The 26,438-nt window shown below is 40.6% G+C and overlaps 1 protein-coding gene across 1 annotated transcript; it reads left to right on the plus strand.

Moving 5' to 3' along the window:
- The first annotated feature begins 99 nt into the window (after window positions 1-99).
- ABHD3 (abhydrolase domain containing 3) lies at window positions 100-26,011 on the plus strand. The gene is made up of 9 exons (XM_009331495.1): window positions 100-210; window positions 1,270-1,433; window positions 3,935-4,117; window positions 5,886-5,931; window positions 9,444-9,556; window positions 15,307-15,480; window positions 16,142-16,190; window positions 16,275-16,440; window positions 24,963-26,011. The coding sequence occupies exons 1-9, from the start codon at window positions 100-102 to the stop codon at window positions 25,139-25,141; spliced, it is 1,185 nt and encodes a 394-aa protein (XP_009329770.1). The 3' UTR covers window positions 25,142-26,011.
- The last annotated feature ends 427 nt before the right edge of the window (window positions 26,012-26,438 follow it).

The following is a 26,438-nucleotide window of genomic DNA, read 5'->3' on the forward strand; positions in this document are numbered from 1 at the left end:
CCGCCGGTCGTCCCCGGGGGCCGGCCGGCCTGAGGGAGCGCTCGCCTGGTCGTGCCCGGGCTGGGAGTGGAAGGGGCTCTGGCCTCAGGCGTCCCCGAAATGCAGTTGTACCAGGGGGAGAGCTCGGCTGGGAGCGACGGTTTGGAAAGGGAGGTCAGGAGCCCTCCCTCCACAACAAAAACCCGACCTCTTTGGTTTACTGACGGGAAAGTAAGTAGTGCTGCCCTTGTGTCTGCCTTCGGTACCATCGTAAATACCTTTGGAGCTAGTATCGCAGTGTTTGGGGGGCTAGGACACTCTTGTACATCTTCTCGTCAGTAGTGGTTTCACAAATAAATTAAGTACTTGCAAATTACTTGGCTACAGTGAGCCTGATCTGATCTAAAGTTGTCCTGTGGTGAGTGCCTCGTTGAATGCTTAATCAACTGAAAATACGCATATTAAAAGATTTGTGACTGTTGAAGATGTGTGTTGCCACAGTCCTTCACAGAGCTGCTGAGAACATAGCCTTCCTCTTCATTGAGAAGAGGGTACTTGGTTTTGGTCAGAGGAGAAAAATGAAGGCTGAGGAGGATGTGCCACTGCGTATGTGTAACGGTTTTCTTCAAAGCATCTGTTATTGTCCTGTTAATGCTTGCGTGTTGGAGAGTCAGTGTAAAAAAGAAGTTTTTACTTTTTACAAGAAATGTGCTTGCTAAAACATGAGATGTTTGGTATACAGGGATTTCCATGTTAATTGGTATACAAACAGAAGCTGTACAAAAAATCTCTGTATGCGGAGTGTTATTAGAGATGAGTAACCAATGCAGTTGTGTACCGTAGTATGAGATGGGAGGAGGAGTGTCCTACCAGGTTAAAATAGGTACTGCAGGTGCACAGTCAAAGTACACGGATTAAGCATCATTTCTGTGCGGTGCAAGAAAATTGATTCAGTAAAATCTTTCTCACCTACTGTGAGACAGTGTGGCTTTGATTTGTCAGTGAAAGATACGATGCTGGTAAAAGTAGAGCTAGAATAGCATGTTATTAGAAGTAGGTAAGGAACCCATTATGTTTAGTGGGTTTCACTTTTCAGTTGGGCATTTTGGCATTTCGTTTGGTTTTCGTTTATTTATCTCTTTCCCATGAAAGGAAAACATTGCAAATGATTATATGAAAGAAATCAGTTTAGTGGGAGAAGATTTAAACAAGCTTTCATTTCTTTCTTTATTTGTTTGTTAGTTTGTTTTAATGTGAATGCCCAAGCCTGACTGTAGTCTCTCTTCCTAGAAACCCCAGCTGGTGGCCAGCAATGACCGTTTCTGCCGCTTTCTTGAGGAATATTGCCCTGTTGTGACAGAAACTTACTATCCCACGATTTGGTGCTGGGAAGGTCGGGTGCAGACACTCCTGCGTCCGTTTATCACCTCTAGACCCCAAGTACAGTACAGGAAGTAAGTGCCTTTCTTCTGGAAAGTGATTGATTTGGTAGCCAGCGGTTACCTTACCTTGACTGTGTTACAGCTACCATCATTGCTCAAGCTTGTGCCCATTTTTTCACTTTATGCCCGCCTTTACAACTCCATCATAGACTTGGAACCACCTCTGTCCTGGATTCAATATACAGTAGGTTTAAAAGGTCAAGGTTCCCAAATGGCCCTATTTTAGCTCAGAGAGTTTTGGAGACAATATAGGAACTGATGTAGATAGGAACTCACAGGAACACACAATGGTTGAGGTCAGAAAGGACCTCTGGAGGTCACCTTGTCCATCCCCCCTGCTCAAGCCGGGCCGCCTACAGCCAGTTGCCCCAGACCGTGTCCAGAGGGCTTTTGAATATCCCTAAGGATGGTGACTCCACAACATCCCTGGGCAACCTGTGCCAGTGCTCAGTCACCTTCACAGTGAAAAAGTGTTTCCTGATGTTCAGAGGGAACCTCCTGTGTTTCAGGTTGTGCCCATTGCCTCTTGCCCTGTCACTGGGCACCACTGACAAAAGCCTGGCCCCGTCCTCCTTGCACCCTCCCTTCAGGTATTTAAATGCATTAAGATCCCCCTGAGCCTTTTCTCCACGCTGAGCAGTCCCAGCTCTCTCAGCCTTTTCTCATAGGAGAGATGCTCCAGTCCTTCATTATCTTTGTGGCCCTTTGCTGACTCTCTCCAGTATGTCCATGTCTCCCTTGTACTGGGGAGCTCAGAACTGGACCCAGCACTGCAGGTGTGGCCTCACCAGTGCTGAATAGAGGGGAAGGATCACCTCACTTGACCTGCTGGCAACGCTCCTAATGCAGCCCAGGAGGCTGTTGGCCTTCTTTCCTGCGAGGGTGCATTGCTGGCTCGTGTTCAATGTGGTGTCCACCAGGATCCCCACATCCTTTTCTGCAAAGCTGCTTTCCAGACAGTCAGCCCCCAGCCTGTACTGGTGCATGGGGTTGTTCCTTCCCAGGTGCAGGACTTTGGACTTCCCCTCATTGAACTTCATGAAGTTCCTGTCAACAACCCATTTCTCCAGCCTGTTGAGGTCCCTCTGCATGGCAGCACAGTCATCTGGTGTATCAAATATTCTGGAGTTTGAATGCCATAATTTTCCAAAGGTCATGCAATCATTGTATCTGTCCATTGAACCAACGTGTTATACCTTAACCATAGCATGGCCACATTCAGCCTTGTTTTGAATATATAAAACTTCTGGGATTTTCAGAGTAACTTTTACCTGTGGGGTTTATGTTGTGTTCTTTGCTGCCTAAATTCTAAGAGGGAAAAAACTTATGTTTATTGTTTGTCCTCAGCTGATCTCGCTCACACAGAAATGAGACTTAGTCTGGCAAAAGAGGCATTTGGCACAAGACCTAAGGAGAAGTACTTTTATGCGCCGGAACCTGGATGCAGCACAAGTTGTTTCAGCTCTGTTTGCATGGTAGAATAGATTTAGCACTTAGCAGCTTCCCTTAGTTTTAGTAGCTAGGAAACATTTCAGTGGTATGGCCATGTCCATTTTTTCTAGCCGTTCTTGTATACTCTCTATTTCAAGGTTTGTGAGGGAAGAAACATAGTTCCATGGGGCAATGCTTATTTTGCACCATTTGAGATTGTGTTGGCAGTACACACCAGCATGCATCTACTTCCCATTACTGAAAAAGGGCAAAGCTGAGCCAATGAGTCCAACAAGGCTGATGAGCTTTAAAATCTGGAGTAGGTGCTATCAAGACTTTCAAATGAAAAATCAAATGCAAGGTAGGCTTACATTTTGGAGTTCCTACACCAACTCTCTCATACAATGTCTTCATTGCCAGGAAGAGGGAAGAAGATGCTATATGTTTCTAAAAAAAGAATGAAACCTTCTTGTCATTGTTTAATGCGTGCTTACCTTCTTGAGATATGATAATATTTGTTGCATTCTTAAGATATATGGTTTAAGAGTGCATTCTCGCAAAGTTTGTGGAGATACAGGGTGAAAGATATAGTAATGTGTGTCTGTGTTCCGCATGTTTACAACATAACAAAGTGCCATCCATTGTACACACTGCTGCTTTGGATAAAGAGGAAAAAATGTGATAAATGTTTAACACATTGCCCAGTGTGCTATCAAAAGATTCTTAGATGATCCAAAGGAAATCTGCAGTACACAAGCCTATATAAAATAGAAGGCAATGCCAAAGATCGCATTAGTTACAAGCTTCCAGTACATCAGCAGCAATTCATGAAAGGCCAGCTCTTCGTTTACTGTGAATGGGAATTACTCCACAAATTGACTATGCTAACTCATGTCAGCTGTAGGTGTGGCTCTTTCTGAATGGTAAACTTGCAAACATACCTAGTTAGGTGGCACTCTGAGTATTAAAACATAATTAAAAATGCAGAATTCATACCTGGTAATTTGTACACTGTAAGCACTCTTAATAATATGCATGTATTTTGCAATCTAATCAGTGTTGTCTTGAAATGTGCCTTTCAGTGAGCTCATTAAAACAGCAGATGGAGGACAGATTTCGTTGGATTGGTTTGATAACAGTGACAGCTTATATTATCCGGATGCCAGCACAAGACCCACTGTCCTGTTATTGCCTGGCCTGACAGGAACAAGCAAGGAATCCTACATTCTTCATATGATCCATCAAAGCGAAACGCTGGGATATAGGTGCTGTGTATTTCATTGCTAGTATTTTGCTTCTAATAAGATCAAATATAAGTATGTATAATGCTTAAGATGCCTTCCTAAGGCAAATGACATCTAAAGACATTAGTTTATGTAAGAAAGTATTAGTAGTAGTAATAATAATAATAATAATAGTAGAATTATGTAACAGGCAGTGCATTCAGAAGGGCAGTTTTAGTACCTACAGATGTGGCCCAGAGACTGCAGTGAAAGCAAGCTAAGTCTGCATAGGCCTTTGCTGCTGCTTCTTAGATTATAATACCAGTATTTGTGTTACCTTTACACTTTCTAGAGAAGGGGTTTGTATTCAGCTCCAAGAAGACTCGTGTGGATGGGTTGCTGGCAGCAGGCCTCGGAGGAGGTCAGCTTCTGAATGCCAAAATTGCTTGATTCAGCAGCCTCAAATTCATGAGTGCAGAAAGGAGAGCTAGCCTGCTCTTACTGGTGGTGGTAAAGGAAGAGGTTTGTCACCTCTTAATTTAGTTGTCACTGCTTAATTTAGTTTTGTTATTAAGGCTTCTGGTCAGAGTTGGGTAAAATAAGTGGATTAGTCGATGAGTAGATTCCTTTATGTAATCATATTGCTGCTGCTGTGCTTTAAAATAAGTTGTCGTTGTTCCAGGATCTGTATTTGGAATATTACATTTTGTCTTTGCAGATTGGCTTCTGGTACTGACTATAATAAGTTCTTCAAATATGTATATATGAGCTTTTATCTACATGTCTGGCTACCTCTTCTCTGTTTGGAGGTTTGGATAACTGCTTTACTAAATTATGAAAGTAAAGTAGCACTTTAACTGTTCAAAGTACTTTTAAAATCACTTTAAAACTTACCAGTAAAAAATATCAGAGGAGGAAAGCCCTCAAATCAACAACTTCTTACTATTAATATTTTAAGTATTCCTGAAAGAAATATCTGCATTTGATCACCTAAGAAAAGAAGGAATAGAAATAAAAAGGAGAGCTTTAAGTCAGATTTCAACAGAATGCTATAATTTTGTTTTCAAACAGCAACATTTGAGAAAAATACCAAAATAAGTAATTTTTCATGCCTTTAACTCATCTAAAATGTGTATATATTATTCAACAAAATTATTACAGTGAGATGGTAGAAGAGTAATAGAAAAGTAAGATTTGTTAAGAAAGCATAGATCCTTAAATCATGGTAATAGTGCTAGAAAATTCAGAGACTCCCACTAGCATAGAGAGAACAGAAACTTCTGCTATACCAGACAAAAAAATCCCATCCCCAAGAACCTGCAACTTAGATGTAGCTGTCATCATAATTTTGATTTGACTCACTTCTTGCTATTTAATACAATTACGTAGCTTTGGAGGATGTCTATGCATGGATCTCTGATGTTCTCTTTCAGAGCACTGCTTTAGGCTCAGCCCTGCACTGGCAGAGCTTATGGCTCGTATTTGGCCAGCTCAGAGTGCAGGCAGAACAAGATGCATGTACCATCTTCAGGTAAACCCTGGGGCTCTCATCCTGCAATCTGACCTTGACCGGCAAATCACAGAGCTCATATAGAGTCCCACTGACTTCAGTGAACTCCATTTTGGTATAAAGGTTGTTCCACACAGCTCAGACTTTAGGATCTGTAGGACTGTAAATATTTATGTGCTGAACTTATTCATAGAACTGGCTCATTTTTCTTTATGCATTTTCATTTTTTTGTGTGTTTAAGTTATCCTTTTTAGTGGAATGAACAATGTGTATAATTGAATTTACTGTCTCAATTTTTAGATGCGTGGTTTTTAACAACCGGGGAATTGCTGGTGAGGATCTTTTGGTAAGGATGACTTCTAAGATAAACATCTCTCACTTATAAGCAGTATATATGGAATCATTCCTGTCTTATTTGTATGGCTGGATTTAAATGAGAGAAACTCACAGCATATGTTGAAAATGCAGAGAAGAGAATCTAGTCATCTGGTAGATCAATCATGTGCCAATATTCATAGAATCATAGAATCATTAAGGTTGGAAAAGACCTCTAAGATCATCAAGTCCAACCGTCAACCCAACACCACCATGCCCACTAAACCATGTCCCTAAGTGCCGCATCTACCCGTCTTTTAAATACTTCCAGGGATGGTGACTCAACCACTTCCCTGGGCAGCCTGGTCCAATGTTTAACCACTCTTTCAGTAAAGAAATTTTTCCTCACGTCCAATCTAAATCTCCCCTGGTGCAACTTGAGGCCATTTCCTCTCGTCCTATCGCTAGTTACTTGGGAGAAGAGACTGACACCCACCTCGCTACAGCCTCCTTTCAGGTAGTTGTAGAGAGCGATGAGGTCTCCCCTGAGCCTCCTTTTCTCCAGGCTAAACAATCCCAGTTCCCTCAGCCACTCCTCATAAGACTTCTTCTCCAGACCCCTCACCAGCTTCGTTGCCCTTCTCTGGACACGCTCCAGCACCTCAACGTCCTTCTAGTAGTGAGGGGCCCAAAACTGAACACAGTATTCAGGGTGCGGCCTCACCAGTGGGGCACGTAAAGGGGCACTATCACTTCCCTGCTCCTGCTGGCCACACTATTTCTGATACAGGCCAGGATGCCATTGGCCCTCTTGGCCGCCTGGGCACACTGCTGCCTCATGTTCATCTTTTATTTTAAAACTCAAAGAGGTAAACTGATCAACACACAATTTTTGCGAACATTTCATTTTAGGAAATAATTTAAATTATTAATATCTGTAACATTAAAATGAACAATCCTTATACTTTTCTTTCCAAAAATACTATAGTATCTAAAATGCACACATCCAAGAAATTCTGTTCAATCAATGCAGTTTTCTCCTGTTGTTTTAACATACAAATCCAAATATAAGCAGTCGTAATTACTTTCCCAGTTGCCAATATGAGTTTAAACTAGATTTTGATACGGTTAAAAAGTTGTGCCATTAAAATTGATCCTTATTATGGATCAATTCATTGAATTAATGAACCAGATTTTTATGGATAGCCATATCCTAAAAGTTAAATGTGTTTGTGTATTTTTCTCAGCATTTATGACAAACTCGGCTACAAAAGACATTTTTTGTGTTTGGGACAGACATATCATGTTTGCTTAAAAATAACTGGCAATTCCACAAATGACAAAGTCTTGAAGCTTACCACTTTCTGCAGCTAGGGACAAGGCATGATGAAATATTGCTGAATAAGCTTTGTTTCTTCATATGCGTTTTGTTGACAGTTCTGCAGCTGGAATAAATGTGCGTAATACTCGGTATTGTTTTGCATTTTTTAATCCCCTGGTTTCAAACTTTAAAAAGCTCAGAACATTTTCCCATAATCAGATAAAGCATTTCAATGCAAATATTGCCATGTTAAGAGTAGTTTTCTGCATACTTCTGGAGATGGAATCTACAAAGCAGTTTTGTGATACACAAAGTCCTTATTGATGAATTTCTGAATCGTTAAGAGAAAAGATCTCTTGTTTGGATGCATTGTGTGTATTTTACTGTAATCGGATTTACATCTTTAAGCTTTATAAGATCTTACTGTGAAGCAAACCAGCTGAAATTATCACATTTTCTGCAAAGGGGTTTCTACATTTTAATATAAAATCCGTAGTTAATGAGTTTGAAGCATAGTTGAGCACCACAGTAGAAATCAGTCATGCAAGTAGTTCTTTTTCTAGTCTCTTTAAAGATAGATTCAAATTTACACCAAATAATAGCTATTTAAAGAATCCATTTTAAAACACTGTTCTCATTTGTTATTGAAAGTTACTGTGAATTATTGTTATGGAATAATCAAATATTAGATTGACCACAGCCAATGTGAGCTAGGATGGTGATATAAAATATCTTCATACAATGAGTAGATAGATAGACATTAAAGTGTCAGGAATTAACTGAAATTAAAATGCAACACATCTCTCTAGTTCTATAAATTTTTAATCAAATACACTTTCACTTAGAATACATTAGACTCTAGTTACCAAAAATAATGTATTTTTCCTTGTAAACTTGACAATTTAATGAAAATAAAACACATTCACGCTGTTTATAATTAATAGGGTGTAAAACAGTGAGGAGTGATTCATTTGGATGAGAACTGGAAATGCAACATAAATGGAAATTAAGAACATCTTCAGTTTTAATTATCCAGATTTAGCTTTTCTTTCCTTTTTTTTTATCTTTGACTTCAACATTTCAATATTCCTGTTAAATGTATTTTAAGTAATTAGTTTCATCTAATTAAACTTGTTAAAATTGCCCACAAATATCCAGGCTGTTTAACTGAAAGCAATTTAAAAAAAAAACACCTTAAAAAACATTGTTGCTTCAGGCAACAAATAAGTTCAATTAACTCATAATTAAGTATTTTTATATTTAGTTTCAATGTTTATACTGAATGTTGGCAGGCCAGCCACTACCTGTAGTTAAGTCAAGGTCACTAACACGTTTAGTAGCAACTCTATAGTTAAAAGCTTTCTCGTGCTGTAGATGAAATCTAGAGAACAGCATTAGAAAAAACTTATTTTACTGTGATTCTTACTGTATCTAAAAGGACTTATCTCCCTTATACTGCTCCAGATAGTCCCCCAGATTGTGGCCTGTAGCAGTTGTCTGTGCAGGTGAGGCTCAAAACCCGTGCTTATCCTTCAAGTAAGCAGGGAAGGGGTTACCCAAATCCCAGTGATGCCAGTGGTAGTCATTCCAAGTCCCAATTAAAGATTTGAAGAGATGCTGATAGTAGATAGAGAAGGGATAATATGGGTGTTTCATTGCTTTGGTTAATAGAGTATTTTAGTAAATTAGGTAAATGGCACTGGTGAATTTATCTATTTATTTGCTTGTATTGTGTGTAGAACCTAAGTATTGGCTACTTTTCAAATACTAGCTGACAGAACTTGAAATCTAATATTTTCTTTTGCATTTGAATGTACGTAAAGATGGTAAAATCGTCATTAAAACTTTCTTTTCTGTAAATTGCAGCCTTTATGATGTGTTTTCATTTCCTTGGGGTATTTTAAAAATATCGGTGCTATTTAGTTCTGATCTAGTTCTATCTAGTTTAGCTCGTGGCTCCATGTTCAGATTTCATCTAATGACCTGGTGGTTGCAGATACTGAAGATATTTGTCACCTGTTTTATTTTGTAACAGTAACAAGTATAACTCCTTCCTCCACCTCCTCGTGAAATGCTCTGTGTTTATATTTGCCATTTAGCGCAGCTTCACGATAAATGCTAAATTTATCTTGTTATATAAATGCTCCACTGTTCAGTTTGCTTTGTCCTTAAAGGATAATACAAAAGCTTATGATGGCATTTTTCCCTCTGACTCCTTACAGACACCAAGGACTTACTGTGCAGCTAACACAGAGGATTTAGAGGCCGTTATTCATCATGTACACAGCTTGCACCCCGCAGCTCCGTTCATGGCAGCCGGTGTTTCTATGGGAGGGTAAGGTATTATGTAACACGAGTCTCAGCTTAACTATGATCATAAAATAAGACTGTTGTAGCCTGATTGTAAATTATTACTCTCCAATACTTGCATTACTTACTGAACTGCAACTAACTTGGGTCTGTCTCCAACAGCCAATATTCACAAGACTTTCAGAAACTTCGTATCTTTGAGGCTTTTAGCTCTCTGTCAGGGAAGGTCGAAATTGGCCAACATTCAAAAGTTGAGGGGGGTGGAGAAAGACAGGAAACACTGACAGACAGATTGACAGCCAAACAGGTGGGCAATACAATCTTTAGAAACTATGGAGGCTGTCTTTGGAACAGAGGGATAAAAAAAAAAGGCAACTAGAGATAGCATACCATGTTTCGTAGTAACCTCTGGAAATCACAAGATTTATCTTCACTCTGTTTGGGTTCTGCAGTGTGTGGGTAGGTTAAGCTGGAAGAGATGTGGGTATCTGCTCTGTCTGACTCAGAAGCGAGAAGTAGTATTGTTGTTGAAACCAGTATGGGTTGATATAGCATGTGGTATTAAGACTTGCTGTGTCCTGGCTTCTCTCCAGAAAGCACAGCTAGAACAGACAATGATAGCACAGTTTCTTAGAAAAATCACTGCTAGAAGCTAGGAGAAACGTTCAGACAGACCCTTTACGAAAATCGTAGGAGAGGAGAACTTCCATTAGAGACTGCAGACACAGTGGTACTTTCCTGAGACTTTCCTTCTTTCTGATAAATTTTATGGAGGATGGGCAGATATAGCCCTGTATATTGACATTAATCTACTAATGACTTGTAGGAGCTTTGGGATAAATACAGATTTGTTCAAGCAATATAGTTATTGATTATCAAATAAATAAGTAACTTGGAAGCCTTTTAAATCAGGCCAATATTTTTCCATTCATGTTGCTGCGATTTTGCCAGCGTCTTCAGTGTGAAGACATATGAATCTCTCCAGTATGTCAGTGCCTATCTTGCTGGGAAGCCCAAAATTGGGCACAGTACTCTAGATAGAATCTCATAAGTGCCAAATACAGGGAAATAAACAATTCCCTAGACCTGCTTGTTTTGCTCTTACTAACAAAGCACAGCATGTTGTTAGTCGTCTTCATTGCTGGAAGGGTGCATTGCTGAGTCATATTCTCTTTGTCCAGGTCTTTTTCAGCTGCTCTTCATCCAGTCATTAATCTGTCCTAGGTGCAGGGCTTTGCTTTTGCCTTTGTTGAACTTTGTGAGGTTTCTGCCAGCCCACTTCTCCAGCCTGTAGAGGTCCCTCAGAATGGCAGCCCTGTCTTCCAGTTCCCCAGCCACTCCCCACGATTTGACCTGCAAGCTTCCTAAGGGTGCGTTCCATCTCATCATCCAGTTAATGAAGACATTACACAGTATTGGTCCCATTATTGACCCCTGAAGAACACTACTAGTATCTGGTCCAACCACTCCAGTTGGACTTCAAGTTCCTGATCACAGCTCTCTGAGCCTAGTGGTCTAGTCAGTTTTCCATGCACATTGCAGGTCACCTGTTCAAACCATGTCCGTCCAATTTGGCTACATGGAGACCATGGAAGACTGTCAAAAGCCTTGCTAAAGTCAAAATAAGCAACATCCACTCCTTTCCTCTAATCAGTGAAGGCAGTCAGCTCATCATAGAAGGCAATCAGGTTGCTCAGGCATGCTTTGTCCTTGGTAAATCCATGCTGACTGTTATCAGTCATCTTCTTTACCTTTACATGCTTGGAAATGGCTTCCAGAGGATATTCCCAAAGCGCTGAGGTTAGGCTGACCAGCCTGTATTTCCTCCTCCTTGCCATTCTTGTAGATGGGTGCCTTTTTTTCCAGGCATCAGGAATATCCCACAGTTGCTGCAACCTTTCAAAAGTCATGGAGAGCAGTCTCATAATGACATTAGCTACCTCCCTCTGGAGCTTTGGTGCACCTCACCTGGTCCCATTGACATGTCTATGCCCAGCTTGCATAACTGGGCCCAAGCTTGATCTTCTTCTGCCATTTTCCCATACTCTGCCACTAGGCACAGGGACCTAATAGGCCTGAGAACAGATCTCAGCAGTAAAGACAGGGAAGACAGGTAGCCTCTGCTTTTTACAAATCTTTTGTCACTAGGTTCCCTGCTCTGTTGACTAGTGGTCCCAGGAGGGAATAAAGGCTGGTCAGCCTAGCCACAGTTCTTTGGGAATATCCTCTGGAAGCCATTTCCAAGCATATGAAGGATAAGAAGGTGACTGGATTCATCAAGGACAAAGCATGCCCAAGTGATCTGATTGCCTTCTATGATGAGAAGACTGGCTTCACTGATGAGGGGAAAGGAGTGGATGTTGTTTGTGAGTCTTTTTTTTTGTACCAATGTACTTACAGAAGTCTTTCTTGTTGCAGAAGCCTTTTTCTTGTTGTCCTGCATATCCCTTGCTAGTTCCAAGTCCAGCTGAACTTTAGTTTTCCTAACTGCATCCCTGCATGCTTGGGCATTGACTGTTTCTCCCAGGCAGCCCAGCCCCCTTCCACCTTCAGGATACTTCCTTCTTGAACTTGGTCAGTTGTTCCTCCATGTGGTCTTCTGTCACTCTTGCTCAACTTCCTGCACATCAGAATGTACCACACTTGTGCTTTATGTTCAGTTATTCTTAAAGTCAAACAGTTCTCCCAGACCACTTTGCCCATCAAGGCCATCTCACATGGGAGCCTGCCAACCAGATCCCTGACCAAATTAAAGCCAACTCTTTCCAGTATTGTAATTCTGCTGCTTACATTCCCCACTCACTTTTGATCTTAAAAATCCACCATCGAATAATCTCGGTGGCCAAGACTGTTCTGCACCTTCCCATACCTGATGGGTTCTTCCCTACATGTGAGTAGCAGATCCATAGAACATTTTCCCTGTCATTGTGTATCAAAAGATTGTCCTCAATACTCTCCAGAAATCTGGTCTGCTTGTGCCTTGCTCTGGCAATTGATGTTGGGATGGTTACAGTTCCCTGTGCCCAGTGATCATGAAGTTTCTTTTAGCTGTCCGAAGACTTGGATTCTCTAATTCCTCCTCTTGATCAGGAGGTCTATAGCAGACACCCACCATGATATCCCCTTTGTTAGCCTCCTATCTGATTTTGACCTATTAGCTCTGAATTGGCTTATAACCTGCACCAGGGAGAAGTTCTGTGCATTTAAATGGCTTCTTTGTCTAAGGTGCAAACCCTCCTCCTTGCCTTCAAGGCCTTCATGAAGAGTCTGTTTGCATCCATCATAGCATAGTCTTGCCTGCCTGCGAGTCCTCCATGTCTCTGTGATCTAATAACCTTGTTCTGTGACTATGCACAGACTTCTAATTCCTCCTGTTTTTCCCATGCTGTGTGTTCGTGCATGTGCTGGCACATGAGATGGTCCGCAGTCATGCTGCTTTCAGGGAAGTGTGAGAGCCTCCCCCATTATGCTATCGCTTGGGTGCTTCATGAGGGCCTGCCAGGCCTTCGTTTCTCTTCAGGCTTTGCTCTCCATCCCTTGACAAACCTAGTTTAAAATTCTTCTTCACAAGGTTAGCAAGCCTATTGGCTCTTATGTCACTTGGCGTGCTCTCTCTCCCCAGCTCAGACTTTTTTGCATGCAGAACATGAAATAACATGATGTATTGCAAAAACGTGTTTCATTAGAGATGGTGAAAGCCGAAGAAGCATCTGTAGTAGAGACTTGTTTCAATGATGAGATACAGATTTAAAGCGCAGTAGTTCTTCATGGGTATCTTCATGTGTGGTGCACCATTACACAAGAATTAAGAGGGCTGGGGTGTAGTAGGTGAAGAACCAGATTTTCAGGGCTGAAGATGCAGTAGAAGCTAGTCATTCTGCGACTGGTACAAAACACCAGTTGAGCCCTTAATGTCATTTCTGTCCTTGGCTTAACCCAGTTATGGTATCCTAAACAGTGGCGAAGTCTGTTAGTATGGCACAGGGGATCTGTGTTGTGTTCCTGGCTTTTACCTCACCACCACCACTGGGCGATTTGAGGCAAGATGTTCCACCCTCCTCCTCCAAAATGTTTTTGAAGTCCTGAACCACAAAGAGAAAGCATATGCTTAATTGTATAGAAAACTGGAAGAGTCTCTAATCATTCACGTGGGGACTGTTTCCGTGCTTCAAAATTAATTGGAGCACTTGCATGTTTAAAATTAAGCAGGAGCAGAGATCTCACCAGGGGCATATTATGAAAATCATCTACTTGTCTTAATCTTACAGTAGTTTTTATTATCTATCCCTTTTCAAAATTTTCTGAATAGCCAGTTAATAGGATACATTTGCCCAATTAAGAAGAAAAATAAACATTCACTTCACACTTCACTTCACTTCACTTGTTCAACTGATTTTCAGTATGTATTATTTTGGAAAGGGACTCTGTTTTCTATCATAAAGATTTCTAAACCTTCTCTCTACCACATATATTCTGTGAATTCTGTTAGAGAAGTGGCTTCTTCTACTACTGCAACTTTTTTTTATTGGTTTAAGGTTCAATGTTCTTACAGTATATAGACTGGTGACTCACAGGTTCCTCCTCTTCTGTGGGTGAGAGGGAACATATGATACCTAACTCCTGTATGTGCCACAGGTGACTTTCCTCATTGGGTTCAACTGTGTGAGCTGATGGCAGGAGCCCACTCCCAAGTGCTGTTTGCTGTTCTTTTCCTGCTGGTTCCTACCAACTGGCAAGTCTTTGGTGATACCAAAGACTGGTTTCCCTTTTGCACTGCTGTCCTATGATCTGGTAGGTAGCGCACGGGGATAAAGTCTCTGTGATGGCAGGCTGGTTCATGATGTCTTTGCTAAAGGTTGCTGTCTCCTGAAGTATGGTAGATGAAGCCAAGGTACAGAGCGTTGGTGGTCCAGGGAGCTATATTAAGTTGTAGAACTTGTAATGTTTTGCATTAAAGGCTTGGTATTAAAACGCTGGTTGTAAACTTTGGGGCCTCAGGCAGTAAAGTAAGACTTACACCTTTTCTGTTAGTATTTTTCTTTTACTCTCTTCCTACTATTTTAATTTTTCTACATTTGAAGGGTAAGGTACTGGTGAACTCTCCCCTTTTTTTCAACTCAACTATACATGAGCAGTGGAGACTGGAAGTTGCAATTGGTCAGAAAGGCCAGACTTAAGCCATTTATTTGGCTTACAATTTTGTTTCGCTACTTTTATTCATTATCCAACACTTCATTCTTTACATACTTTGTGTTAAGGACAGCTGTGTTCTCTCATATGTGTAAGGTGGGGTAAAGGCATTACTTTCAACTCAAAAGACAGCTTCATAGTGAGGCAGGCGTGCCAGGGGCAGCTTGCATTTGTCAGGCACACTGATCAGATTTATCAGATCAGGAAGACCAAGAGCTTGTAAAACGGTAAAACTTACTAACAGCTTGGGAATACCTGTTCCATGAGTAAGATTTATTTGACCTTTCCTCCCTTTTAGTGATATAAATAAGATTAGTACATCTCTATTTATTTCTAAATGCACTCCTACCCACATCCTATACAGTGCACTCAGTTCCTCCCTGATAGTAGAGAGAGAAAGCAAACTTCATGAGTCATATGTTGATTACATTGACTACCTTTCAGAAGTATTAGGCACAACTGCAGGGCTGATAACAAGAAACTATTGAAAAACAGACAAAAATGTGGCTGATTGTTATATTTGCTTTAAATTGAAGCAAACAATTTGATAGTATATATGTTTCTGTTTTTCATTTCTGTTTGTAGCATGCTTCTTTTAAATTACCTGGGCAAAACTGGCAGAGACACTCCTTTAATGGCAGCTGCAATTTTCTCTGCGGGTTGGAATGTTTTTGAATCTGTAGAATCTCTGGAGAAGCCACTAAACTGGCTTCTTTTCAACTATTACTTGACTACTTGTCTACAATCCTCTATCAGCAGGTGAGTTGCCTTCTGAACTATTTAGCAAGGTGGAAGGATGTTAGCATGAGATCTACAGCAGGTATAATAATATTGGCAAAATTAATGCTGTAACAACACTTCACATAGCTGTTCTGTGTGCATTCTTCTGTGAAGTTTTGAAATCAAAAGGATCTTTGCAAGTAAGATTGTCATCCATGTCACTAAATTTCTCTGCTTCTCAAGGCACTCGGCACAAGACCAATGTCCTTCTATGTTTATGGATGAAGTGAATGGATTTTTCAATTTTTTAGACATGCAAATATTGACTTTGAGTATGTATGTATATATACTAATTGTTTTAAGTTGGTGTTGACTGCAAAATCATGGAAAGGACTATTTCATTCTTTGCTTTATAAAATTAGGGTGTATTTTCTATTCCCAAATATTTAGTTCTCTTATCTTTGGCATCTTTCTCATGGCTTATGCAGATTTTTATTATGTTGCTGGATGTGCCTGCATATGAATGAACAATTCTTCTGCTCTTGGATTCCAGACAGATTTTTAATATGACAGAAAACTAAAAACAAGCATGTTCTTGTTAGGGAGCTATTTCTATAAATGTATCTGTAAAGCAGAGGACTTCTACATCTGTTTATATAACAAAAAACAAGCCCTCCAATTTTTCTCTCTTTCTTTTTAGGCATCGACAAATGTTGGAGAAATTATTTGATATGGATCTCGTGATGAAGGTATGTGAAAATGTTACTTCTGCTTTAGCTGGATGCTGGTTTCCAAATGCTGACATAGTTCCCTACTTGAATTCTGTACTTCAGGCTAGAACTGTTAGAGAATTTGATAAGCAGTTCACTTCAGTCATGTTTGGCTACCGTACAATTGATGATTACTATGAAGATGCTAGCCCATGTCGCAAGCTGAAGTCAGTAGGAATTCCAGTGTTGTGTCTAAACTCTGTGGATGATGTTTTCTCACCAGGTCATGGTAAGTTCAGGCTTTTTAAAATATATCTATCTGTATATACAATCATTAAGACAAACTACATAGATCTGAGAATTAACTCAGACCTATGTGTGGAGGTGTATTTAAATGTTACTTGTACATAGGTTCAAAACCTCTAGGGATGGATCAGTCTTGCAATTTACTTACAGTGTAAGACGTATAAAACAGCTGATGATGGAGAGACCTGATTAGTACATAATGCAGAAGCATATGGGGTGGCAATCATTATCCTTTAGTAGACTCTTTACAGTCAAAAGAAAGAAATATATGCACATTTAGGGTGTGAGTTATCTCACTGTAAGGAAGATATCAGATGTATTGCCCTTTCAGAAGCACCCATTTCTATACACCAAGTACGGAGAGAGCCTATAATGGAGGAACTCTGATTTAGATGTCTGGATTGTAGACATTCAGAGTTCAATGAAAGGGAAAACAAGTATTTTTTTATTGCCATTTTTCAATCCAGTCCCTACAAAGAATGTCTGGGAGTTGCTTATGTTTCAAGATGACTTGAAATGCTCAGCTGTTGATCTCACTGCCACCTCCAGTACCTGAAAATTAAAAGTAAGAAAAACGTTAAGTTAGCATGTAGGCCAAAATCTAGGGTAAGGGAAGAGATATAGACAAGGTGAGCTTCTAGAAGGAGGCATGTTGAAATTAATAAGAAACTAACTAGAAGGTGAAGCAGCAATATCAGCTAGTAACAGATAGGCTGAAAATTCTGTTTTCCCTTTTCTTCCTATTTTCTGCCAAACACATGATCTTTACGAACATTCTGCTTTTGATCTGAAGATCAAAACCCTGTCGCTAACTGTCTTAAAAAGATATGTTTGTTCCTGCGGTCTGTGTATTGGTTATAGTGTCTGAGAAGAGAGGGAGAACAAAAGCTAATGTAGAGGAAAACCACTATAATGAACAGCTGGTTGAGGGGACAGTCTTCGTATTTAAAGGTGTCAGGTGTTCACTGCTGAAGTTTATACACTTGATTTATTTCAGGGAAGTTTTCTTCTGCCACCACAGATCAGGTGAGATTCTTGTAGAATGAGTCATGAAACCAAAGTGAGTAGGCAAACAGATTAGAACAACAAACAGAAGAATGAAAGAATTGGAAGAGGCTTTGTGTGTGTGTGTGTATACTGTTTATCTGCACGCAGATGTACAACACATACAGAAACGTGCACACACTTAGATTACTATTATTGTTTGAAGACCTGTTAGAGACAAAGATGACATGAAGAGAAAAGGGCCACTCCAGTAGAGTGCACTAGAAAAAGACAGTCTGATTTCTTCTCCTCTTGAACAAAAAGCATCCATGCTATGCCTGAACAATATAAAGAGATGACAGCCACCTAATATGAGGGGAAAAATGGTGACTCTGGATTAGCCAAACTACCTATCCCTTACATTGGCCAAAACAGAGGCTTAAAAAAAATAAGATCTGGGCAAACATAGTAATATTCTTCCAGAATACTGCATCAACCTTTAACAATTTGCGGTTCAGGGAGTTTCTGAGGCAGAGTTAGTCCCTTTGTATTTACTAGCCTCTGTGGGATTTTTTTTTTTCCCTTGAATTTGGCAAGTTGCTGTTTCTGTTATAAGCATATAATGTCCTGGAAATGAGAATGGATGGGGATGTGACCCTAAAATCTGTGTCCAAATATAAAATCTGGCTAGTGATTCTGAAGATAATTTTTTATGGGTCTTATGACCCTGGGGATGACTTTCCCCATAGTACCGCAAGGTGGGTGATCTGCTGTGCCATGCTTCTTCCATTAAGTATCTTAGAGAGGGAACAATGGCTTCACCTCTATGCTTAGCTCTAGCTCAGTTTGTGATTTCTGTTCTAAAGTGAAGTAGTAACTGTGGCAGGAGCAAGCTGGCTAGTTAGCACAAGTAACAGCAGCAGTGAACCAGACAGCATGCCTCTGTCCCTGGAGGATTCGTTAACCTTTTCCAGCCTATTATCACTGGAACTGGGACCTTTGTTAGCTAGATTAAAGCTAGTGCAGATGCACCATCCCCTTGTCCCTTCATTTTAGAATGTAACCTCCAGCTCTCAAGAGCCAGCCATTGACCTTGACCCCATGAAATTCAATCTGAACACAAGAAAACACTTTTTTGCTGTGAGAGTGGTCAAACACGGGCATAGAGGTTGTGGGGTCTCCATCTGTGGAGATACTCAAAACCTGATTGGACGCAGTCCTGGGCAACCTGCTCCAGGTAACCCTGCTTGAGCAGGGGGGTTGGACTAGCTGATCTCAAGAGGTCCCTTACAGCCTCAACAGTTCTGTGATTGTATAGTTTGACTAGCCAAAAGAATGAGTCCCCTAGAGTACAGCTGTAGCAGATCTCTCCTCCCTTGAAGCTGTTTTTTAAAAGAAACACAACTCTTGGTGAACAGTGGATTATAGGGATGGTCTCTTGTGCAAGATTAAGTATCAAACCTATTGATAGAATGCCTTAGAAGCCTTACAGTGTAGAGGGGGGTGAAGTAGAGCACCAGTACTTCTGAAACAAGAAGTGTTAGAGTCTGTTGTAATGATGGTCCATCCTCTCTTAACCTCTGACCCTAATGAGCCTTTCTCCATGAAAATGTTTGCGTGGTTAGGCATTCATTTATTCCTTGTTCACAAAGTTAATGCTGCTGGCTGTAAACTGTTGTCCTTGTGGTGACAAGTTTACCTTAGAAAGGGCCACCAGGACAATGTTGATTTACAGCGAATAGCATGACTGTTACGTGTGTCTATCCTTGGCTCCTTTTTTGTTTGTGCTATGCACCCTCAATGTGAAAGGTTGTGCTGACAGGAGACACAGGGCACCCTGATTAGCAGCTTAGAAGTTATGGCTGCTGCCATCAGTTACTGGAGTTCATTCATCTTGGCATTTTTGCAGGCTGTTTTATGTTAGCAAACATAAAGGGCTGGTGTTACTCTCAGAGGTGACTTTATTCTGGTAACTGGCTTGTTTTTTCTGACTTAAAAATGCGTGGACACATGTAAGCCTGTGGCAACCAGAGGCAGTTTCCACTCGCAACTGTATAATGGATTCAAAGCCACAAAATTTCTTCTCATCCAGACCCCAGCCTTTTATTGACTTTGGGGACTGGTTATTTCATGCCTCATCTCTCCCAGCAATATCTACCAGCTTTTAAGCTACCTTCCACCTCTGTTGTAGACAGCTGTAGTTTCCGACAGCTGGGAAACAGGCCTAGAAAACTCATTAGGGAGAAAGCTATGCCAGAATTCCTTTGTGTTTACATATCCTTTATAAAGCCAGCCACATCTATCTTCCTATAACAGAGCTTGGGGGATACAAACCCAAGTTTGCTTTGTCACTACACAATATGGACCTAAAGAGAGACTTCCCTTAAAAAGTGCAGATGCTGTCTCTGTTGCCTTTGTTGCCTGATCATTTCTTCTCATGTAGGTTTTGGTACGCTTTGTACTTCCCAGCAAATATTGAATATATTGTGAAAATCTGCCCTTTGATCTCAATCCATTATTAGGAAGAAACAATTCATCTGCAGTCTTTCCTTAATGTTGCTGTTTAAAGTTCATAGAGCTTGGGAGCTGATGTATCTGCAGTTTAATTCTGGAATGGAGTTCTCATATTGCATAATAATAATAACTAATGAAAATAAATGCTTTCTTCATTGCATGACACTTCTCTCACCATAACTAATTTAAACAAGCCATTCCTTCAGGAAATATGTAATATAACCAAGTCAAGCCCTTTTATTTTGTAAGTGTCAAAAATAAATCAAGAAGATGGCATGATAACATTATCAGTGTCACATTTAACTTTTCATCTGAAGTGGCATTTTTCTCCTCAGAGACTTTAAGCAGCATATTAGGCATCTGACTTAAATTTCACTATACTAATGCTTAGCTAATTGCCGCTAGTGAGCGTTGTGCCCAAGCTGAAAGCCTGCCCTTGAAGCTAGATACCATGCCAGCTCCCTCCTGATCCACTGGGCCAAATAAATGCACGTCTGAAGCTCAGTTACACTTTTCATTGAACGCTCTGAATCTTTTCTGTCCCTCTGAATCCAAACGTGGAGTAATTGCTCTTAGGTGTTATTTTGCATCCTATTATGTAAACAGCACAGTTGAATGAAGTTGTCTGGAGAGACCGAATGGCCAAGGAATGGCCAGACGGATAACAATTAGGGTAAGAGTTTAAGGAACAGGGAGAAATCAACCAAACAATGGAACAGAAAGTCTGACAGCAGTGACTTATTTAAGCCAGTGCTGCTTCACATGTGTGTTTTTCTGTTGTTCTTTTTTAAAAAAATACTTTTTTGCAAAGAATGTACACCAAATTGATTTTGACAAGGTAATTCTGCACATATGTTTTTACATTGTGGTTCTGTGATCACAAATAACAGGTCTGTGCCTGCTGGATCAAACAGCAGTACAGATTTTGGGCAGCAGCAACATAAGTACAAGGTTACATGTGGACAAAAATGAAGAGTAGTACCTTTTGGCATGCCATCCTATACCCTGGAGTGCATCACATCCAGTGTTCCATTCATCTGCCCTTTACCTTGCAGAATTTGCTCTGTTGCATTGTGGGTTTATTTGTGGATGGCTAACAGTCCCTAGAAACAGCCTTGAGAAAAGTACCACACCACTGCCAAGCAACATTTGCATTTTGGCACTGGACAGCAACACAACATTTTGAATTCTCTCCTGAGAAGCCACAGAGCAAGAAACTCTGCTGGGAAGGAGTCATACAAATGGTGACCCGACTATATCGAGACTGACTATGCCAAGGGCAGGCTCTCCTGTTCACCACAGGGGAGGTAAGAGCAGAGAGGTAACAGCAGGTCAAACTTGGCACCTACTAAAAATCCTCACTGCAGATGGAAGCAAATGACTGCTTATCGGCACAGTGCTGCAGCTTGTGATAACAGCGAAGATCTGGGGCAGAATTCTGCTGTAAACCCATGTTAGAATAGGGAGAACTTCAGGATGGGGAAGATGACGTTTGTAAAGACCTGTGTGTGGCTCACACCTTACCTGGCACAGAAGATAACCCACATCCTAGTGCTAGTAGGCTTCTAGGAGAGAGCTGCTTTAGCTGTTTGGAGGCAGGCAGCACATGGCATCCACTACAGTATTGCCAGTCAGTTTGGGAATGAATAATTAAGCACCAGCAAACTGATTTGGGAGGTATCATTACACTGGCAACCTCTGAATGACAGGTATGCAGAGGTCACAGTGAGCTTTGCCTGTAAGGGCTTCAGCAGAGGAGACATTTATTGTCATCTCCCTTCCACACCCCCAGCAAAGCACTTTCTCGGCAAGAAAGGCTATTTCTCTCTATCCTTTGACACTAGTCTGACAAAGTGAATGACCATCATGTTTTTGCACAATCTTAGCTAGTCAAGAGGTGTGTTCAGGCCAGTATGTGGCTGATCCTGGATCCATTAGGGTCCATGGAGTTCTCATGTTGTCTCTGATTCTTGGAGATCAAGTCTGTCTCTCCTCGCACACTCCTCTGCATACCTTTGCATATAAGCCTATTCATTAGTCCCCTGAGTGACCAAGGAGACAGCTGCAGAATGGCCGTGGAAAGTGTGATTCATTGCATGAGGCAGGAATGGAGGACTCAGGCTTGCGTCTTATTCCCACTTACCTTGATCCCCACTTCACTATCGGGATTCTGTTTAACGTGGCCCGTGCGCTACTACAGGGAGGAGGCTTGGTACAGGTAAGTGGGCAAATTCCCATGCAGTCGGCAGAAGCTGACATGAATCGTAGCCACTGTCTTTGTACATGGTAATGCGTTCATCCACAGAATCCAAGGGAGCCAGATCAGAGATTGCTGGGCAGATTAACTGAGGCAAAACTCCAGACGAGTGCTTGCCGAGTCTGGAATCTGAAAATGATGCATGTGTTGGGTTGCAAGAAATAACACATTGTTTTCTGCATCTCTTGTTTTCAGCCTGTGCTATTTCCCAGTCAAGGCTGGCAGGCCCTAGGCTTTTATTTCATTGACTTTTCTTTTTAGTCTTGTCTCAGTATTGCTTTAAAAGGCCCAGATACTGCATGTAGTAGTTTCAATTTTTCTAGCTGAACGAAGGAAAAGTCAAGGACTTTTTGTAGAGACAGTGAGAAGCACCGTTTCTTCCACCTAGTAAAGAATCAAAAGCACTTACTAAATGCTGGAATCTATAAACTACTTAGATGCATGCAACTTTGAAAGGAGGAAAAGAGTGAAAGAAATTAATAGCACTGAGTAGCAAAGAATCTCACACACTCTGCAAAAGAATCCCCATGGCTCTCAGCAGCTCAGCCTGTGCTCCGTTCAGGGCACAATCAAGTACCTTATGTTATGGGCAGGAACCTTATACCGCAACATTCATAAAAGACACTGACCCTGCTATGGATACAGTCGGTTTAGCATCCATGCTGAGGCTCTGGGGTGGAACAGAGCATGACGTTCCGGCACTGCCAGTAAGGACCTCTGAGGCACAAACTGCTCCCCTGACTCTGCAGGTCGAGTGCTTCTGCCCTGATCTATTTTAAGTTGTGCATCTGTTCACAGCAGTCATTGCATTCAAGATCTTGAGTGACGTACTGTGGCTGGGGGTCCTTCTTTAGCTAAGGAACAGGTGCTGTGCTGTTACTCTAGTTCCTGAAAACGACGGCAAATCGGCCTCTGAAGCATACAGCAATGAGTCTGCCAGCACCCAAATGAAAGTAAGGAACTCGGCTAAAGAGAAGATAGTGATATGCAGGGATAATGACTATTCAAGGATAATGACCTTTGAGGTAGCAAATGTATAAAGGGGTAAAGGAAAGCAGGCTCCTAGAAATAGGAGTGAGTGGGGGGTGTCTCTGAAGGAAGTTCCGTCAGAATGGGATGTAGACAACTGAACCCCCCAAAAAGTGAAGCTGATTAAAAGTCTCTCTTCAAAAATACTTTTTAATAAATAAGGCAGCAATAGAAATCCTGCGAATGGCTCTCTGCTTTGTGTTGTAGTGCCAAGGCATTTTTACTTTAGCAGTTTATGACCTAAAATCAGATTTCTTCTCTTGTGGAATCATAACCTTTTTTAGACGATACAGTGAAAATCCTATTACTCCCTTCTGTCTGGATGAAGCATGTCTTCTTTTGCTGTTGTATTTTCTGTCAATCGTGAATAATCAAAAAATCTGTATGAATTTTATTTTTTCCCGTCCATGAAGTTTATTATTTGAAAACCGGAACTTTAAAAGGCAGTCTTTACTGAAATGTATTGAGATTTCTGCTTGTTCAGGAGTATATTTAGCATACTTAAAACTCCAGAGGAATTTGCTTAAATAACTTAATCAGGAGCACAAACACCACAGCTCCATAAAGCTCTACTGTTGTGCCAACCAGTTCATATGACAATAGCATCATCCCATCACACTGAAATACCATCTGTAAAGTCATATGCTTTCTCTGTTGTCAGTCTGCACTAACTGACCTTTATTTTCTTTCACAAAGGGAACTGCCCAGGTGATAGCATTGATTAAGCTACACAGCTATGCATATTGAAAATAAGATGCAGTAAAGCCTCCCCTTCTGCACATTTCAAGATCAGCACGTGTCTCAGGTGTAGTGCACTGATGACTTTAAGCTAACTGTAGGCTGTCACTGAAAGGGCCACCTCACCGCAGCCCTCATCTGCCTACCTGCCGCCATTCATGTGTTGGGATTAACATGGGGAAGCAGATCAGGGAGCTGATCCAGCTGAAAACTAACCCAGCAAAAGAAAAATCCTTGTAGTATCTGGTCCAATAATCTAAATTCAATCAGTTTCTAGCAGTCACTATTCAGTAGAGAACCACTAACCTACTGGGTGACACGGGGCAGCTTTCCGTGTCCACGTGCAGTTGTTTGCCCTTCCTCTTTTTCTGTTTACCGTGCGTATTTAGATTATGAGCTCCTCAAGGCAAGAACAGTCTCCCAGTGTGTTTGCATGGTGTGGTCTAAACGTGCAGGTGTAAATGTATGGCAAATCAGATATAATGATAATAACCCAGGATCTTCTTTAGTATTAGCTGATAGGATATCTTGAAGACAAAATCTTATTGTGACATTGAAGGTTTTATGTTTGGAGCCTCCTACAAAAAGAATAGGATTCACAGTTAAGGTCCCAGGTTCCTCAGTTTTTCCGAAGTTGAATATTGCAACACAGGTTAAAAACTACAGGCTTGATTGTCCTTTCACTTACGCTATCGATACCAAATCATAAGTATGCATTAACACGGGTGCTTGTTCCATCAGTGGGTCTGAAAGAAAGATGAAGCCCAGTGATTTCTGAAACTTTTACATCAGCTAGAAAACTCACACAGATAAGGTGAGTTAATGATGAAGAGAGAAATGTTTTTAACACAGCAGGTTTAAGCATACGGTAATATTGTGCATATTTATAAATATATTACATCAGAAACATTTAAGAGAAATTATTCAGTGGCTAGCATTTCATAGAACGATAAGGACTTAAACTTTTTTCCCCCCTCTTTTAGCTATACCAGTAGAAACTGCCAAACAAAATGCAAACGTTGCTTTGGTTCTGACTTCGTGCGGAGGCCATATTGGTTTTCTGGAAGGAATATGGCCAAGGAAGTGCACTTACATGGACAGAGTCTTCAAGCAGTTTGTGCAAGCTATGTTTGAGCATGGAAACAAAATCTTTAGCATGTAGCTTCGGACCAGTATGATAGCACAGTGGCACCTTCTGACAAGGGCAGTTAAGCTTAATGCACAAATTTTAACTCCTGTAAGCCAGCGAATGGATGAAGTCCATTACTACATGCAAAAATATATTTTGCCTAAGATTTTGTAGCAAGAAACTAAATATTATGTTGTCACTTTTATATTTATTTTTAATGCCTTACTAAGAATGACCTTAAATGAAACAGCATTCTGCATACATCAAATTGCACTTAACCAAAACCATCAAGTAAACAGATTATAATTCCTCAGGATTTTAATTTAAACCAGTACATATTTAGGAGACTTAATATAGATGGCTTTTAATAGTAGAATGGCAACACTCGAAATAGCATATATTATCCTGTCACACATAGTACAAGGTGGCCCATTCCTTAGGGCACTGATGGTGAAAATCTTAAAATATGAAAACAAAAGAAGGAGGGAACACAAAGAAGCACTGGTTCTTCAAATAAATAAAAATTTCAGCATGTTATTCCATAGCATTAGATTGATATCTGCTTTTGCTGTTCTACCCTGAGAGTATTCAGATTTAGGGCTAGTTATTGTTTTTTAAACTATGTCAATGCCATACTTGTCTTACATGGTTATTTTTTAAACAGCTAATTTATAGTGTTTACATATAACCAAAAGATTCCTTTAAAACAGTACTGTAATAACTTATGGAATTAAGACATCTTGCATTTCAAAGTTCATGTAAAGCTAGGTGTTGTCATAGAATGTAATACATACTTCATATAACTAGTGAACTCGATGATTCTATCTGTTATATTACCCTGCAAGAACATTTCAGTTTTGAAGAATAAACATTAGAACATCAGGAAATTATTATATAATTTACTTTAAATTAAAAAAAAAAAATAGCCGAAGCCTTTGTCTCTGCTATCGTTTCAGATAATTTTTTAAAAGAATGTAACAAACTGTTTAAAGAAAGCTGGGAGCTGGGGTGGGGGGTCGGAGCCCCATCTCTCTGGTTTGTTTTTTTGATCATTTGTCAGCGCTTCGGCAACAGGTTGTCAAATCATTGAAGCCTTTGCAAACAGGTTTCTGCCCTAGCAGCTTACGAGCTTGTGAGGCTGACCGGGACATCACTGTTCTCCTCAGCCCTGAAACGGAGTGAGAGCCAACGTGGGCCTTTGAGGAAAAGGGACAGTTGGACGGAATGTATTTTGAAACTGTTGGGAAGTCCTAATTTAGGGTGTACTGAAATTAAAAAAAGGCTTTTAACCAGCTTCGGTGGAGCTACCATCTTGTGCTGATCACTGATT

Source organism: Pygoscelis adeliae, unplaced genomic scaffold (genome assembly GCF_000699105.1).
Source record: "Pygoscelis adeliae isolate BGI_AS28 unplaced genomic scaffold, ASM69910v1 Scaffold108, whole genome shotgun sequence".
Taxonomy (NCBI): domain Eukaryota; kingdom Metazoa; phylum Chordata; class Aves; order Sphenisciformes; family Spheniscidae; genus Pygoscelis; species Pygoscelis adeliae.

Bases quoted from the DNA above. Each gene is read 5' to 3' on its own strand.
- ABHD3 (XM_009331495.1), top strand. From the start codon at position 100: ATGCAGTTGTACCAGGGGGAGAGCTCGGCTGGGAGCGACGGTTTGGAA. The intron at 1,434-3,934 runs GTAAGTGCCTTT...TGTGCCTTTCAG, and splicing joins CCCCAAGTACAGTACAGGAA to TGAGCTCATTAAAACAGCAG. The intron at 4,118-5,885 runs GTGCTGTGTATT...CTCAATTTTTAG, and splicing joins AGCGAAACGCTGGGATATAG to ATGCGTGGTTTTTAACAACC.